At 37.4% G+C, this 12444-nt stretch overlaps 2 protein-coding genes across 13 annotated transcripts in view; both read right to left on the bottom strand.

Moving 5' to 3' along the window:
• Positions 1–1374: 1374 nt before the first annotated feature.
• Positions 1375–3827, bottom strand: LOC137582567 (sodium-independent sulfate anion transporter). Its single transcript, XM_068297156.1, has 3 exons — positions 3340–3827; positions 2193–3282; positions 1375–2131 (listed from the first exon to the last, which is right to left on the bottom strand). Exons 1-3 carry the CDS (start codon positions 3709–3711, stop codon positions 1569–1571), a joined length of 2025 nt encoding a protein of 674 aa, XP_068153257.1. The 5' UTR covers positions 3712–3827; the 3' UTR covers positions 1375–1568.
• A 1036-nt stretch (positions 3828–4863) lies between these two features.
• Positions 4864–12444, bottom strand: part of tmod (tropomodulin) — a 54259-nt gene continuing 46678 nt past the window's right edge. For 2 of the 12 annotated variants that reach the window (XM_068296135.1, XM_068296138.1), the window contains exons 2-6: positions 11902–12054; positions 11325–11837; positions 11009–11260; positions 10796–10943; positions 9619–10621 (exon numbers count right to left, since the gene is read on the bottom strand). In XM_068296135.1, coding sequence (XP_068152236.1) covers positions 10302–10621; positions 10796–10943; positions 11009–11260; positions 11325–11837; positions 11902–12054 — 1386 coding nt within the window. In that variant the 3' untranslated portion in view covers positions 9619–10301. Of the gene's footprint in view, positions 5641–6214; positions 6622–6999; positions 7233–7792; positions 8254–9301; positions 9597–9616; positions 10622–10795; positions 10944–11008; positions 11261–11324; positions 11838–11901; positions 12055–12196; positions 12326–12444 lie in introns of those variants that run through there. The other 10 variants (XM_068296132.1, XM_068296131.1, XM_068296133.1 and 7 more) reach the window with 10 other exon arrangements.

Genomic DNA, 12444 nt, shown 5'->3' with positions numbered 1-12444 from the left:
TGGTTTCTGATGGAAATTTATGACCCAAACTGGATCAAATCAATATCAATATGATTAGATGGCCGACGCAAATGAAAATGATTTATTTTGAAAAAGAAACAGACACGGAGAGAAATTTTCTAGACAAGAAGGATCCATTCTTTGCTTATGTATATAATAAGGAAGAATTGGCCAAGTCAAAGGGCTTTACTTTCAACTCTTACAACTGATGATCTGATTCTTTTCTTGATGAACCATTTCTCTTGATGATGTGTCATGAGTATTAAAACATATTTCCATGAAACAAATAAACCATTAAACTAACTAACTAACTAAACTAATATGCTAAATTTGCATGATTTCCTTATAAAGTTGGCAGTGATAAGTTAAAAGGGGCGAAGCAATCAAAAAACTAAAATATAACTTTAGGAATTGAATACAAATTTAATTTAAATTTTTCTTTTAGACTATATTTTAACCAATTTAATAATATTATAAACCAATTAAGTTTAAATTTTAATTTAATAATGACATCAAACAATTAAATGCTAGAAAATTTCCTAACAATTTTTCATAAAAAACATAAAATTTTGGCGAAAATTGGCAAACAATTGAGTTCTCGATATTATTCTACCTTAAATATGAAGATAATTTTTCAAATACTTAAAAAATTAAATATAAATTAAATTAGAGCCTTTTGAAGTTAAGGTTTATTGGAATACTTCCTTTGCTATCCTTTGGCATTTCTTGTTCTTGCTTGAAAAAATAAGTTAAAATTTGAATTTAAAAACATTTAAAAGGTATTTCACCGTCGAAAATCGGTTAAAGTATGGCTAAGTAACTTTACAAAGTTAAGAGTTTTAGAACTGCCTTTTATTAACGGTAAGCATTTGGCCAATCGACAAATTCAAATATCTTAATTCACCTTACTCGATCAATCTGGCAACACAAATGTCATTCAACGTTTTTTTTACCGTTAATTGGCAACAACCGTTTCACACGCACTCAAGCTTCAAATTGGCCAAATAAAAGCTCTGCAAGCTTTCAAATCAGTTTTAATTGGTTGGGAAAGAAGTTAAGTCGATTTAACCTTCTCATAAGCATTTTGGCATATTAAGAGCAATGTCTAACATTAAGTCCATAAATTTGAGTGAGATAAGTTTAATATTTTAATTAAGGAAATAAGCGGAAACTTTGAATCTTCAGCAGGTTTAAAATTTAACAAATTATATAACAGTCTAGACTTTAGAGTTTGGGTTAAGAAAATCGGTAGACTTTCGGTTTAAAATCTATCGAGCAAATAATCATTTTTCCTGAAAATGGAAAAGGAAAGGAAATTTCGCTTGTAACTAACCAATTTCGTTAACCTTTCTTAATTATTATATTGAAACTGTATTCTATATTGAACAGCACAAATCAGTGCTAAATATTAAAGAGAAAATTTATTAACATTTCATGATGGAAATATTTAAAATGTGATAGTCCTTTTCGATATACAAGCTAAAGATACAGATTCCTCTTGTAATTTATATTAAAATTTGCTCACTTTACTTTATTGAATAAATATAGGTAAATATTATAGATTACGTTCAACTCTTGGCCAATGAGAGTGTGCTGGCCATGCTGACACACTCGCTGGTGCCTCCTTCAGCTCGATTCAGAGAGTCCACCGAACATGTGATACTCTCATCCTGGAGCTCTTGATTCAGAGCGTGTGTGTTGTAGCAGAGAACAAGCCTGGTATTCAGACCCTCGAAAATGCTGACCACACTTGGCTTCAGATTGAAGAATATGATCTTCTGATTCCGTCGGCGGAAGTCATCGACAATCGATGAAATTACCTTGGCAGCCGTAAAGTCAGCGGCATAGATGTAGGTGCAATCAATTACAACTGGAAGAGTTGACTTGCTGCCCGATTTCAGGATCATGTTGCGGACAAACTCAACGGAGGGGAAGATTAAACAGCGATCGGGTGTGATTTTGACGAATTTGATGCCCTGCACTGTCTCCAGTTGTTCCAAGGTGATCTTTGGCCTTGCCGAGTGATATAGTATGAAGAGCAGGTTGACTCCAATGGCCACAGTGATGCCAATTTCCAAGGGCATTACCAGACAGCAGATGAAAGCAAATATGCCAGGCACTAAATCGGATCCTAAAAATAAAGGTCAAAGGTCAACTCACTCGAATTCAGTTCTTTGGAGTACGGAACTTACGTTTACTACGCCACATGGGCGTGACGATCTGATACTGAACTTGGAAAATGACTGCCGATATGATAATAGCAGCCAGCACAGCCTTGGGTATAAAGGCAAAGTATTCGGTGAGGAAATTCAGGGCCAGCACCACAATGATGCCAATGTAGAAATTGGACATATTTGTGCGACATCCGCTGGCATTGTTAACAGCTGAACGAGCCAGTCCACCGTTGCAGCGATAACCGGAGAATAAGGATGTGGCAATGTTGCCAACCCCGCAGGCAATCATCTCTTGGGTAATATCGATTTGTTTGCCCTTGGAGAAGGCTTTGCACACCGACATTGTCTCCAGCAGCGCCATAATGGGTATGATAATGAGTCCATAGCCCATGCTCTGGACCATCTCCAGGAAGTTTTGACCCTCCACTGGCGGTATTCCCGCCGTGATGTTGCCAGGCTGGGGCTCAATTGAAAACGGTGGCAGGGAAGGTGATGGCATACCCTTGGGTATGTGTCCAGTCAGACGGAATGGATTCATTCCATTGGCATCCAAGTACATGGTAATCAATGTGAAGATAATCACTACAGAAGCATTCCGGGAAGTGCCCAGAAACTTGATGAAAGCATTTACTATCCTCTGGCAGCGGCTACGTCGGGCATTGTCTTCGGGTCCGATCTTTATTCTGCTAAGGCTGCGCATAGACAGGAGGAGGAACACGCAGCCGAATCCCAAGCAAGTGTCGGCCACTCGTACATTCTCTATATCGCGGAACATGCTAATCCAAGTCTGTAGAAATGAGTCACCCTCACTCTTCACTCCCAGCATTGAGCGCATCTGAGATGTGGACACAATTAAGGCCACAGCACTGGTGAATCCAGCACTCACGGGACCGGACACAAATTCCACCAGACAACCCAACTTGAAGATGGCCATAATGATCTCGATGATGCCCGTTAGGAAAGTCAGCAGAACAGAACGCTGCCACGAGCCCTGAGCAAATTGAAAGGTCATCAGCGAGGCGACAGCAGTGCTGCCAATTGTGCTATCCTTGCAGGTTCCGAGGAGGACATAGACAAAGCAGCCCATAAAGGCGCCATAGAGACCATACTGAAGAAGGGGAAGATGTAGAGAGGGATTGCCATTTCCAGATCGTTCTTTACTTACCTCCGGCGGCAGCCCCACTACACCGGAATAAGCCAAACCCTGGGGTATAACTGTGAGACCTACAGTGAATCCTGCCATTATATCGCCAATACAATCTTTTCTATTGTAATGCGGCAACCAGGTCAAAAATGGCAAACGTTTCTTTAGCGTCTTCTTGCGGCAGATACTCTTGACATAGCGCGTACAACAGGACGATGAAGAAGCCTCTTTCTCCTGCTTGATGGCCTCCAGCTGTTCCATACTCTTGTACTTCGACGTCCGATGATCGGTCATCAGAATGAAATCCGTAGAGGAACTATGGAATTGCGCCTCCAAGTTCTGACTCACCTCCGTTTGCTTACGGAAGGTCACCTCGTTCTCCAGAGTGGACATCTTGGTCTCGTTTTTCCTCGTCTAGGTGCGCCACGGGCCGACTGATAATACACACTGGGCTATGCGATGGATGCGGTCGGACATGCGAACTCAACCTGATGATGGGAAGCTGCGTCACGAGCTCTTATCTCTGTGCCGGAGTCTGTTTGCCAACATCGCCGTTTGTGTGTGGGAACGGGATAAAGGTTGTATGTTTCAGTTATCTTCACAGAGATGGCCATAAACAAGCCAGTAGCGCCACAGTAGCGCACTTGACAATGACCAACCAGCAACAGGTAAACTTGTTTAACTTGACTTGTCATTCTCAACAACTGGCACAACTGTCACCAATGATCCAAATTTTCCATCAATCAATCGAACGTGTTGATTATACACACACACACATAATGGAAGGGATAAATATTGATGTTAACAATTATTCACATTCATTCATTCATTCATCCCTCCATCCATCTGGCCACTGGCCACTGGCTGACTGCTGTTTAAACATCTTTGTTGAAATAGTTACAAACAAAAAAATCGAAAGTGTTGGGGAAAAGATCAGAAAAACTGGAAAAATATGCTTTTCCGAGGCTTTGAAATAAATGAAGACTACAAAAACTATTCGTAACTATCAAATGTGAAAGAGAAATTAGTTTTAGAGTTTATGTTTTTCAAAGATTTAAGTTAAAGCCATTCTAGTAAAACACTCACTCAAAATGTAGAAATTCAAACTCAATTTTATATATAACATTTTACATTGGTTTCCGGTTTATTTAGTGTCTATCATAACAAACAGAATATTCTATTAAAAGCCACAAGGAAGCTGTCGTCTGTGGGAGGAAGAGCTCAAAGTCTTTTCTTATCATGTTCTGAAGAATAATTAGCTAAGATAAGATTATCAAATGCATTTAGACACGAGTTTTGCGTTGTTTCCCAACCAAAAAACAATGAGATTTATTTTTTAGATTTTTATTTAATTTTAATGTTTTTTTTTTACATGATTTTTAAAAATTGTATTTTAAAAGCATTGCATTATATCATATAAAGTAAGATATATCATTTTACATTATACAATTGTTGATTTGTTTTTGTTTTTTTTGTTTTCTTTGTAGTTTAACCATAAGTTTAATATTATGTTTAAGCAATTTTATATAATTCAATAGCAGTAAATTGTTTTTTCAGAGACCATGGCTATATATTTATCATATATATATGTATCATATATGTGTATATATTTTATGTATGTATGTGTGTAGCACTTGAAATTATTTCGTACATTTGTATATATGTATGTATATAAAAGTGCTTGTTAAAAACTAAAAGAAAATTAACATAAAATTTCCATGAAATTAACCAATAGAGAGAAACAAATATGTATAATAAGTAAAAATAATATAAAAGTGCGTGTGAATTCGGCCGCAGCATAAAAACTCGCGAACAATTGACAATTACTTAAGGAAAGAATTTTTTCATACAAGATACATTTAAAAGCTGCCAATATTGACAAATTGAAAACAATTGGTGTAGATGTGTGTGTGTGTGGTTGAGTGTTTCAGTGTCTGTGTGTGTGACAATAAACATTTGTATAACTCACTCGAAAAAAAAAATGATAATATTTAAATCTGAACAAAACAAATTTTGGATCAACCGAACACAAAATCAAAATTATTTGATGAACGCAACAAACATTGAAGCAAAAACATTTTGCATAACCAGAAACAATTCTTTTAAACTAACAACAACAACATCATTTACAACAATATATATATATGCATATATTGTTTAAAGATAGCAGTTAGCACATGAAGGCCAGTAGGTAGTAGTATTTCTATTCCATCCTCTCTCTCTCCAAACATCCATTGCTGATCCCTCCTCAATCCCCTCTTTACTGCCAAACGCCAATGGTGTAATTCCTGCTCAGATGACCCATGCGACGTTGACGTCCAACTGAAATAGTTTATGTTTTTGAAATTATATTAATTCATTCATTCAAGGTGAGTACAAATAACAGAGCCAAATAATGTGGTTACAATTCCTAGCATAAACAACAAACTCTTGGAGAAGATTCCAAGTGTCAGAATTTGGACAATCTGTTCTAGACAATCTGTTAGCTTAATATATATACTAAATATACAATCTGGTCGATTATCACTTCTATAAATATTTGCTAACCCAGTTAGGAATTATTTTCGGCGCATGTTTCTAAAGAGCGTTAAAAGTGATGGCACTTTTTGCTTGGTTTGACGTAAATACTTAGGCTACAATTTTTCTTCTTTTTAAATATTTTTTAAGTAAACTTAAAGGCAAAAGATTATTAAGAGAATATACAACAAGTGCTTGAATTCTCGGCTTGAACTTGATCGTGAATTGGGAAACACTCTTGTAATCAGCTCCAAAAAGATTTAATCTTAATAGTTAAACTTTACATAAATCTTATCTAGTTTCAACTTAAATTCTATTCTAATATTTCAAATAAATATATTGAAAACATTTACGTACTGGATGTTAACATCATTCTTCGTTGTTAGTTTTGCAGCTGGTTGTTTGGTTGGTTGTGGTTGGTTCAGGAGGGCAAACAAATATTTGGGGATATACACGGGGATATAGATTGTGTTTTAACATTCAGATAGACAATCATATTGCTCTTGCTGTAGTTGTTGATCTGCTGGGGCATTTGTTGTTGTTGTTGTAGTTGTTCAGGTGGTTCTTGTTGCTGGTGGTGTAGTTGTTGGTTTTTGTTGATGGTGTTGTAGATTGTTGAATTAGTAATGAAAAATATAAAGATTGAACAACCAAAAAACAAAACACACTCATACACACACACAAACATAAAATGGTTGTATGCTGTTCTAGTTGTTGTTGTTGTTGTTGGTTTTGCTTTGTCTTTTTTGTTTGTTTATTTACGCTGATTTAGGCGTTTCACACGTACTGCAAAAACACAAAGAAAAAGAGAGAGAAGAGAAAGGGTTTCGGGGAAGAAAAAGATATAAATATAAACAGGCATTAGTCAAGTTTTTGTGTAGCAACATTATATGTGGGATTTATGTTTAATGGTTAATCACTGACAATTGACACAACATTCAATCAATTAATCAGTCAGTCAATTCAATCAAAAGAAAGGTATAACATTTAATATAGGCGGCAATAGGCTGTGGGTAACTAAGAATCTCTTTGCAACTTTCATTGGTTGCTTTTCAAAGTGTTTAGTAGAAGGCGATTAGTTGATTTTTGGTCATATTTCTTGGTTAGTTAGTCGGTGACAACAAAAACTATTAGCTTATGATCTAAGAAAGAAAGGGTACACACTATTCGTTTTGCTTGGGGGTACTGTTGCTGTTGTACTGCTGTTCTGGTTCTGTGTTCGAAGAATACATGTAAATACTCTTCCTCGCTTATTGAATTATAAAAGAATTTGCTAAACATTTCAATTAAAGTTGTTTTCGTTGTAGTTGAAGGTTTGATTAATTATGTTGCTGTTGTTATTGAGTATTATGTTTCTTGTAGAGTTTTACTTAAAATTTTACATCGCAGTTTAATTCCTATACGAAGAAAATAACATTAAAAAAGTCGGTGTTGATGTCTGTGTGTGTGTGTGTGTGGGTGTGTAGTAGTGGTTGGTATCGGCAGGCAAATGAATTTTGATGCTTCAAAGGATTAAGGATACAAACATGCAAAACAATAAATGATCAAAGAAGCTTCATGCACATTCAAAATCCGAATTAAAAAGGTTCCTAGCACGAAAAAAGATCGCAGAGTTAAGTATACAGTATTTTGTTTAAAGGCAGCTAATTGATTTATTCATTTTAAACCCTTGCAGAGTTAATTGTATTACCATTAGAATATAATATACATATATTCCTTTTTTAATCAGATCAAACATATTTAAGTATTCGAATCCGACTGCAAGGGTATAACAATTTCGGCATGCCGAAAGATCAATTCCGAATTCTGTTTGTTTTTCTGTTTTTTTTTTTAATTGCTCATTCCGTAAAATGCAGTTTTCTTTAAATACTTTCACTAATCTGCAAAATAAGCTAGTTGCTTGTCTTTGGGTTAGGCAAAATCGTCGTTTAAGGTGCAACTAATTGTTCATAGATACCTGTGTTAAGTATTAAGAGAAAAATGAGGCCTAAAAACGATTTTCTGCTGGTGTTAGATGCCTTGCCTTTTGTTTCTTTCTCTGTGTTTTTGTGTTGTAAATCAGTTTTAAATATATCTCTATATATATATATATATTTATATATCAGTGTTTCGTTTATATAACATTTGATTATTTCTTTGCTTTTTTGTCTGCTGCTGCTTCATTTTCTTAGTTTTGTTATAAATTATACACATTTTCTCTTAATTTTGTTCATTTCTTTTTTGTTTTTGGTTTGTTTGTTTTTTTAGGTGGATTACAAAATTTTCTTTTCTTTATAAAATTATATTAAATTGTTTTTCTTAGTTTTTTGTTTTTTTGGTTTTTGATTATTCGATTTCTTGTTTATTGAATTCTTGTTGATTTTCTATGCAGATTATTGAAAAATCTGAACTGCAGGCGTAACTCAAGATCTTTTCTTACTGCAAATGAGAAACAAAAACGGAAAGAGAGAGAGAGAGAGAGAGAGAGAATAGTACACATAAAACAAAATAATATGAGGATAACACAAAATAGAATATTTTTGAATTTGGATTGTTGATATTATAATACGATATATCACAGACATACGATATTTTTGAGATGGCAAAGAAGGAAAACATCCCGAAAAGAAAAGTTTTTAATAATTTCAATTGGTTTTTGAAGTTATCATTGGAAAATATTGAGATATCTATATAGAAGAAGTTAGATAGGAATAGTTTACTCTACTCTAATTTCTTTCCTTTTTTTAATATTTACAAAACAAAAGGATTCAATTTCTAGTTAAGAGGAACCAATCCTTGGTAACATATCTTGGATATATCGCATTGACAATTCAATATCTAATATCAACAATCTGTGGAACTGTCTGTCTCTGTGCAAAACAACAAAAAATATAAGACTGAGAGGAAAAATCCGTTGACTGGTGGTGTATATAGAGTGTGGTTTGGGTACTCTTCTTTTTCTGTGGTGCATGTATGCATGTGTGTGTGTGTGTGTGTGTGGGGTGAGCGAGTGGATTTGACCGCTGAGAGAAACGGGGCGGCTGCGATTTGGTTAGCACAGATTGTGAATGGACTTGTTTCTCGGTATTATATACAAAATGAATATGAAGGTGGCAAAGCTGATTGACAACGACGACATGTAAGGGGATTCAGTATCAGTATTCGGATATTTTTTATATGTACACACAATCTTGGTCGGCAAGTTGTTGTTGATGTTGTTGTTGGTGTTCTTGTGGACGGGGATCAATTGGTTGGGACAAAGTTTTAATTTACACCATGGACAAAAATCAAAAGTAAAATTATGTTGGGCTACAGGCAACGACAACAACCAATGAGGCGAGAGAACTGATCAAGTGACTGTCTGTACATTTGGTGGTTTGTGGTTTATTCTTGTGGTGGCTCCCCGTTCTTGGCATGGACGGTTGGCTGGTTGACTTGGTTGGTTTTGGTTTGGTGTTTCGTTTCGGTTTTGATGGTCTTCACTCACGTGTGCGCTTGATAGACACCCTCATCGTCATAGTTGGGCGTTACCGAGCGACTGCCCGGCACTACCATGTTATCGGGATCGATTTCGGGATCAAAGGCATCGCCACCACCACGTATGACCATGTTATCGGGATCAACTTCCACATCATAGTCAGCCGGCGGTTGTGGTGATGGCGAGGGCGACGGTGAAGGTGTGGGCGTGGCCGATCGATTATAGTTTAGCTCGCGTTCAATCTCCATATTGCCAGGTAGTATCAATTTGGGTAAATTGGGCTTAAGTTTTTGCACACGGAAGACTGAAGTTCAATTTGGTGGTGTGTGGTGTTATCGAATTGCATTTTTTTGAAGTTTGGTTCAAATTGTGGTTGAGTATTGTTTTTTTTTTTTTTTATATAAATATAACAGATAATTGGTTAATGCTTGGCTTTATCCAGAGACAAAATATCTATGATAATTACAAGAGACAATAAACAACTAAAGGGGGGAGGAGAGTATGGGGTAAACAATAGGACGAGAAAATTACAAAGGAGACTAGAAAAAAGGTGAGACAAGTGAGACTGTTAGCTGAAAGAATGATATTCGTTTTCTTTTTTTTTTTCCATAAACTGAACTTAATGTTTAACTAAATTATAGTTTAGATAATGTTGATGAGATCTAACAGCTAATAAGCCTTCTAAAAGAAATTCACTAGACTGCTGCAAAGAGTAACGAGAACGAGAACGAGAACGTGAACGAGAACGAATGATGAACGATAACGAGAACGCAACGTGGGCAATGATGTTGTAATGAGGTTAAACGCAACGAACTGGAATGAATTTGTGATTATAATGGCCAACAGACGCAGGGGAAACGCAAGAACAATTTTACCTGATCTTACCACAAGAAATATATGTATATAGAATAGAAAGAGAAAACTTGGAGGGGAGTAGTAAAACAAGAACGTGAAACGAGAACTCAACAAGTTTACCAAAAAGGAAATCTCTGAATCTCATCATCTGAAATCAGATTTCCTTTTCATTATCAGCACGCAAGAGGCCCAACGATGTCGAGGTGGCAGCTCCAACTCCAGATCTGGTTGCTGCTGCCGATGTAGATGCTTGCAGATTGCGCGTCCGACGACCTGATGGCGAAACATGATCAGTGGCTGTGCGTGCTTTGATAAACTGCTCAAAGGCAGCCAAGCTTTTGGCCCTTCTGGGTGAAATGTCAGCTAATGAAGATTGCAATGATGCTGATGATGATGATGACGATGACCATGACGATGTTGGGATAGTGACAGCGGCAGCGGCTTGAGAATCTAACGTACCTTGTTGCAATTCACCTAAACGCGAGTGAGGCAACAATGGATCAATATCAACTAAAAAAAACACAGATCACCTTAAGGAATCTATCCTGATACGCAAGAGAGAAAGAGTGAAGAGAACCAACGATGGATAACCACCTGTCAAAGTAGAAGGAAATGGGTCCCTGCCATATTCGAACGTCCACAACTTACTTCTGTCGATGTTGCGCTGCAGATGGGCGGCCACACGATGACGGGCATCATTGAATTCCAGATGCAAGCCAAGTCTCAGCAGCGAAGAGTTCTTCTCCACTAAATCGGTAATCTCCATTTCAATCTTGTTGCCCAGCACCCCTGATCGCTGTGGAATGGAATGGAAAAACTTTAATTAAGCCATCAATTAGGATGAATTTTCATTTCGCTTACCTGGTTGGTGGCCCGGAACTCTTCAATGGTGTGACACTTGAGCAGGGCTTGCACCAGCTTAACAATCACGGGTGGACTGATGAAGTTGGTCTCAACATTTAATACTCTCAGGGTTTTGCTTTTCTCGATCGCCTCGGCGAGCAGGAGAGCTGTCTTATCGGTCAGGCCGACATTTGTCAGCGATAGAACTTCCAGATGTTCGTTCTGAGGCAGTGCGGCAAAGAGTTGTTCGAGTTTCTCATCAGAGATATTCTATGGAAGTACAAAGAAACAGTATTTTTATAAAGGACTTTTCGAATTTTTCCAAGAGACTTACCTTAATGTTATTTAAGTTCAGATCAATCAGCTTGGAGTCATCGTCCTTGACGCGTTTGATTGATTCCTCCACATCTGTGGCATTGGGCGGATCCATGGGGAAGAGTTTCTGCTGCGTCGATTTGGTGACACCATCCCAACCCAAACCCACTGGTTGACCTTTGTTAAGGAGTGAGGCATGATATTGATCCTGATTCATCATCGAATGGAAACCAAGAATGGCAGCCAAATCGATAATCTCCTCCTGTGTGGCATCATTCAATGCATGCTCATACTCCTCGCCCATATCGATGGCAATCTGTTCCTCGGCTTCAATTTCGCGAGCATCTCTGGGTGGAGGCACCCACTTCTTGCCGCGCACTTTGCCCTGAACATATGGCTCAAATTCTGGCTGGTCGGGTGTCTCAATTGCCTGCTTATTAATGTGCTCAATCAATTGCTTGCGGTTCAGCGGCCCAGTGGCATCTTTGGTGCACTCATAGCTGCAACGCTGATCTGGCGGCAGAAAGTTGTCCTATAAATAGAAAATTTATTATGAAACACATTTCAACCTACTTTTTCGAATGACTTTAACTTACATCAGGATCCACTTCTTTGGCCAAAATCGTTATCTCTTCGGGCGAGAGTTGAGCCAACAAGCTCTCCACATCCACATCATCGTATTCGCTTAGATCCTTGCCATATAATTTGGCAGGTGTGGTAAGCGTTGTTGTCTTTGTGGTGGCAGAAGTCTATAAAAAAAATTAAAGATGAAGCATCAAATTAGATGAGTTTCATGCTTGAGAAAGATGTAAACACAACTTGCAACAGGATTCGACTTGGTCACAATCATTTCACTTATCATTAATGAAAGTTAAAATTCACTTTCCATACATTTTTATGCTTCAGCCTGAGACTGATTGGCGGCTGTGGGGCACGCCTTTTAACCTTTGGCACCGGTCTCAGCTTGATCTGTTGGAACTCGGCCACTGGCACAACACTTTCCATGCCGGCTAAAGGTGTTGTGTGTGAGCTTATTATGAACACTACACCAAATCAATAACAACAATAACAATATTTTCGCCAAATCCAATTATGAATGCAACGCGCTGCGCGGTAAACACGGTTGGTTAGTTGATGGC

The sequence above is a fragment of the Drosophila tropicalis genome, unplaced genomic scaffold (assembly GCF_018151085.1).
Source record: "Drosophila tropicalis isolate 14030-0801.00 unplaced genomic scaffold, ASM1815108v1 contig_859, whole genome shotgun sequence".
Lineage (NCBI taxonomy): Eukaryota > Metazoa > Arthropoda > Insecta > Diptera > Drosophilidae > Drosophila > Drosophila tropicalis.
The sequence above is the reverse complement of the archived record's forward strand: the minus strand, read 5'-3'. Positions and strand labels throughout refer to the sequence as shown.

Coding starts and splice junctions, on each gene's coding strand:
- LOC137582567 (XM_068297156.1), bottom strand. CDS start 3,711: ATGTCCACTCTGGAGAACGAGGTGACCTTCCGTAAGCAAACGGAGGTG. Junction 3,283..3,339: donor TAGTGGGGCTGCCGCCGGAG/GTAAGTAAAGAA, acceptor CCCCTTCTTCAG/TATGGTCTCTATGGCGCCTT. Junction 2,132..2,192: donor GCCCATGTGGCGTAGTAAAC/GTAAGTTCCGTA, acceptor CTTTATTTTTAG/GATCCGATTTAGTGCCTGGC.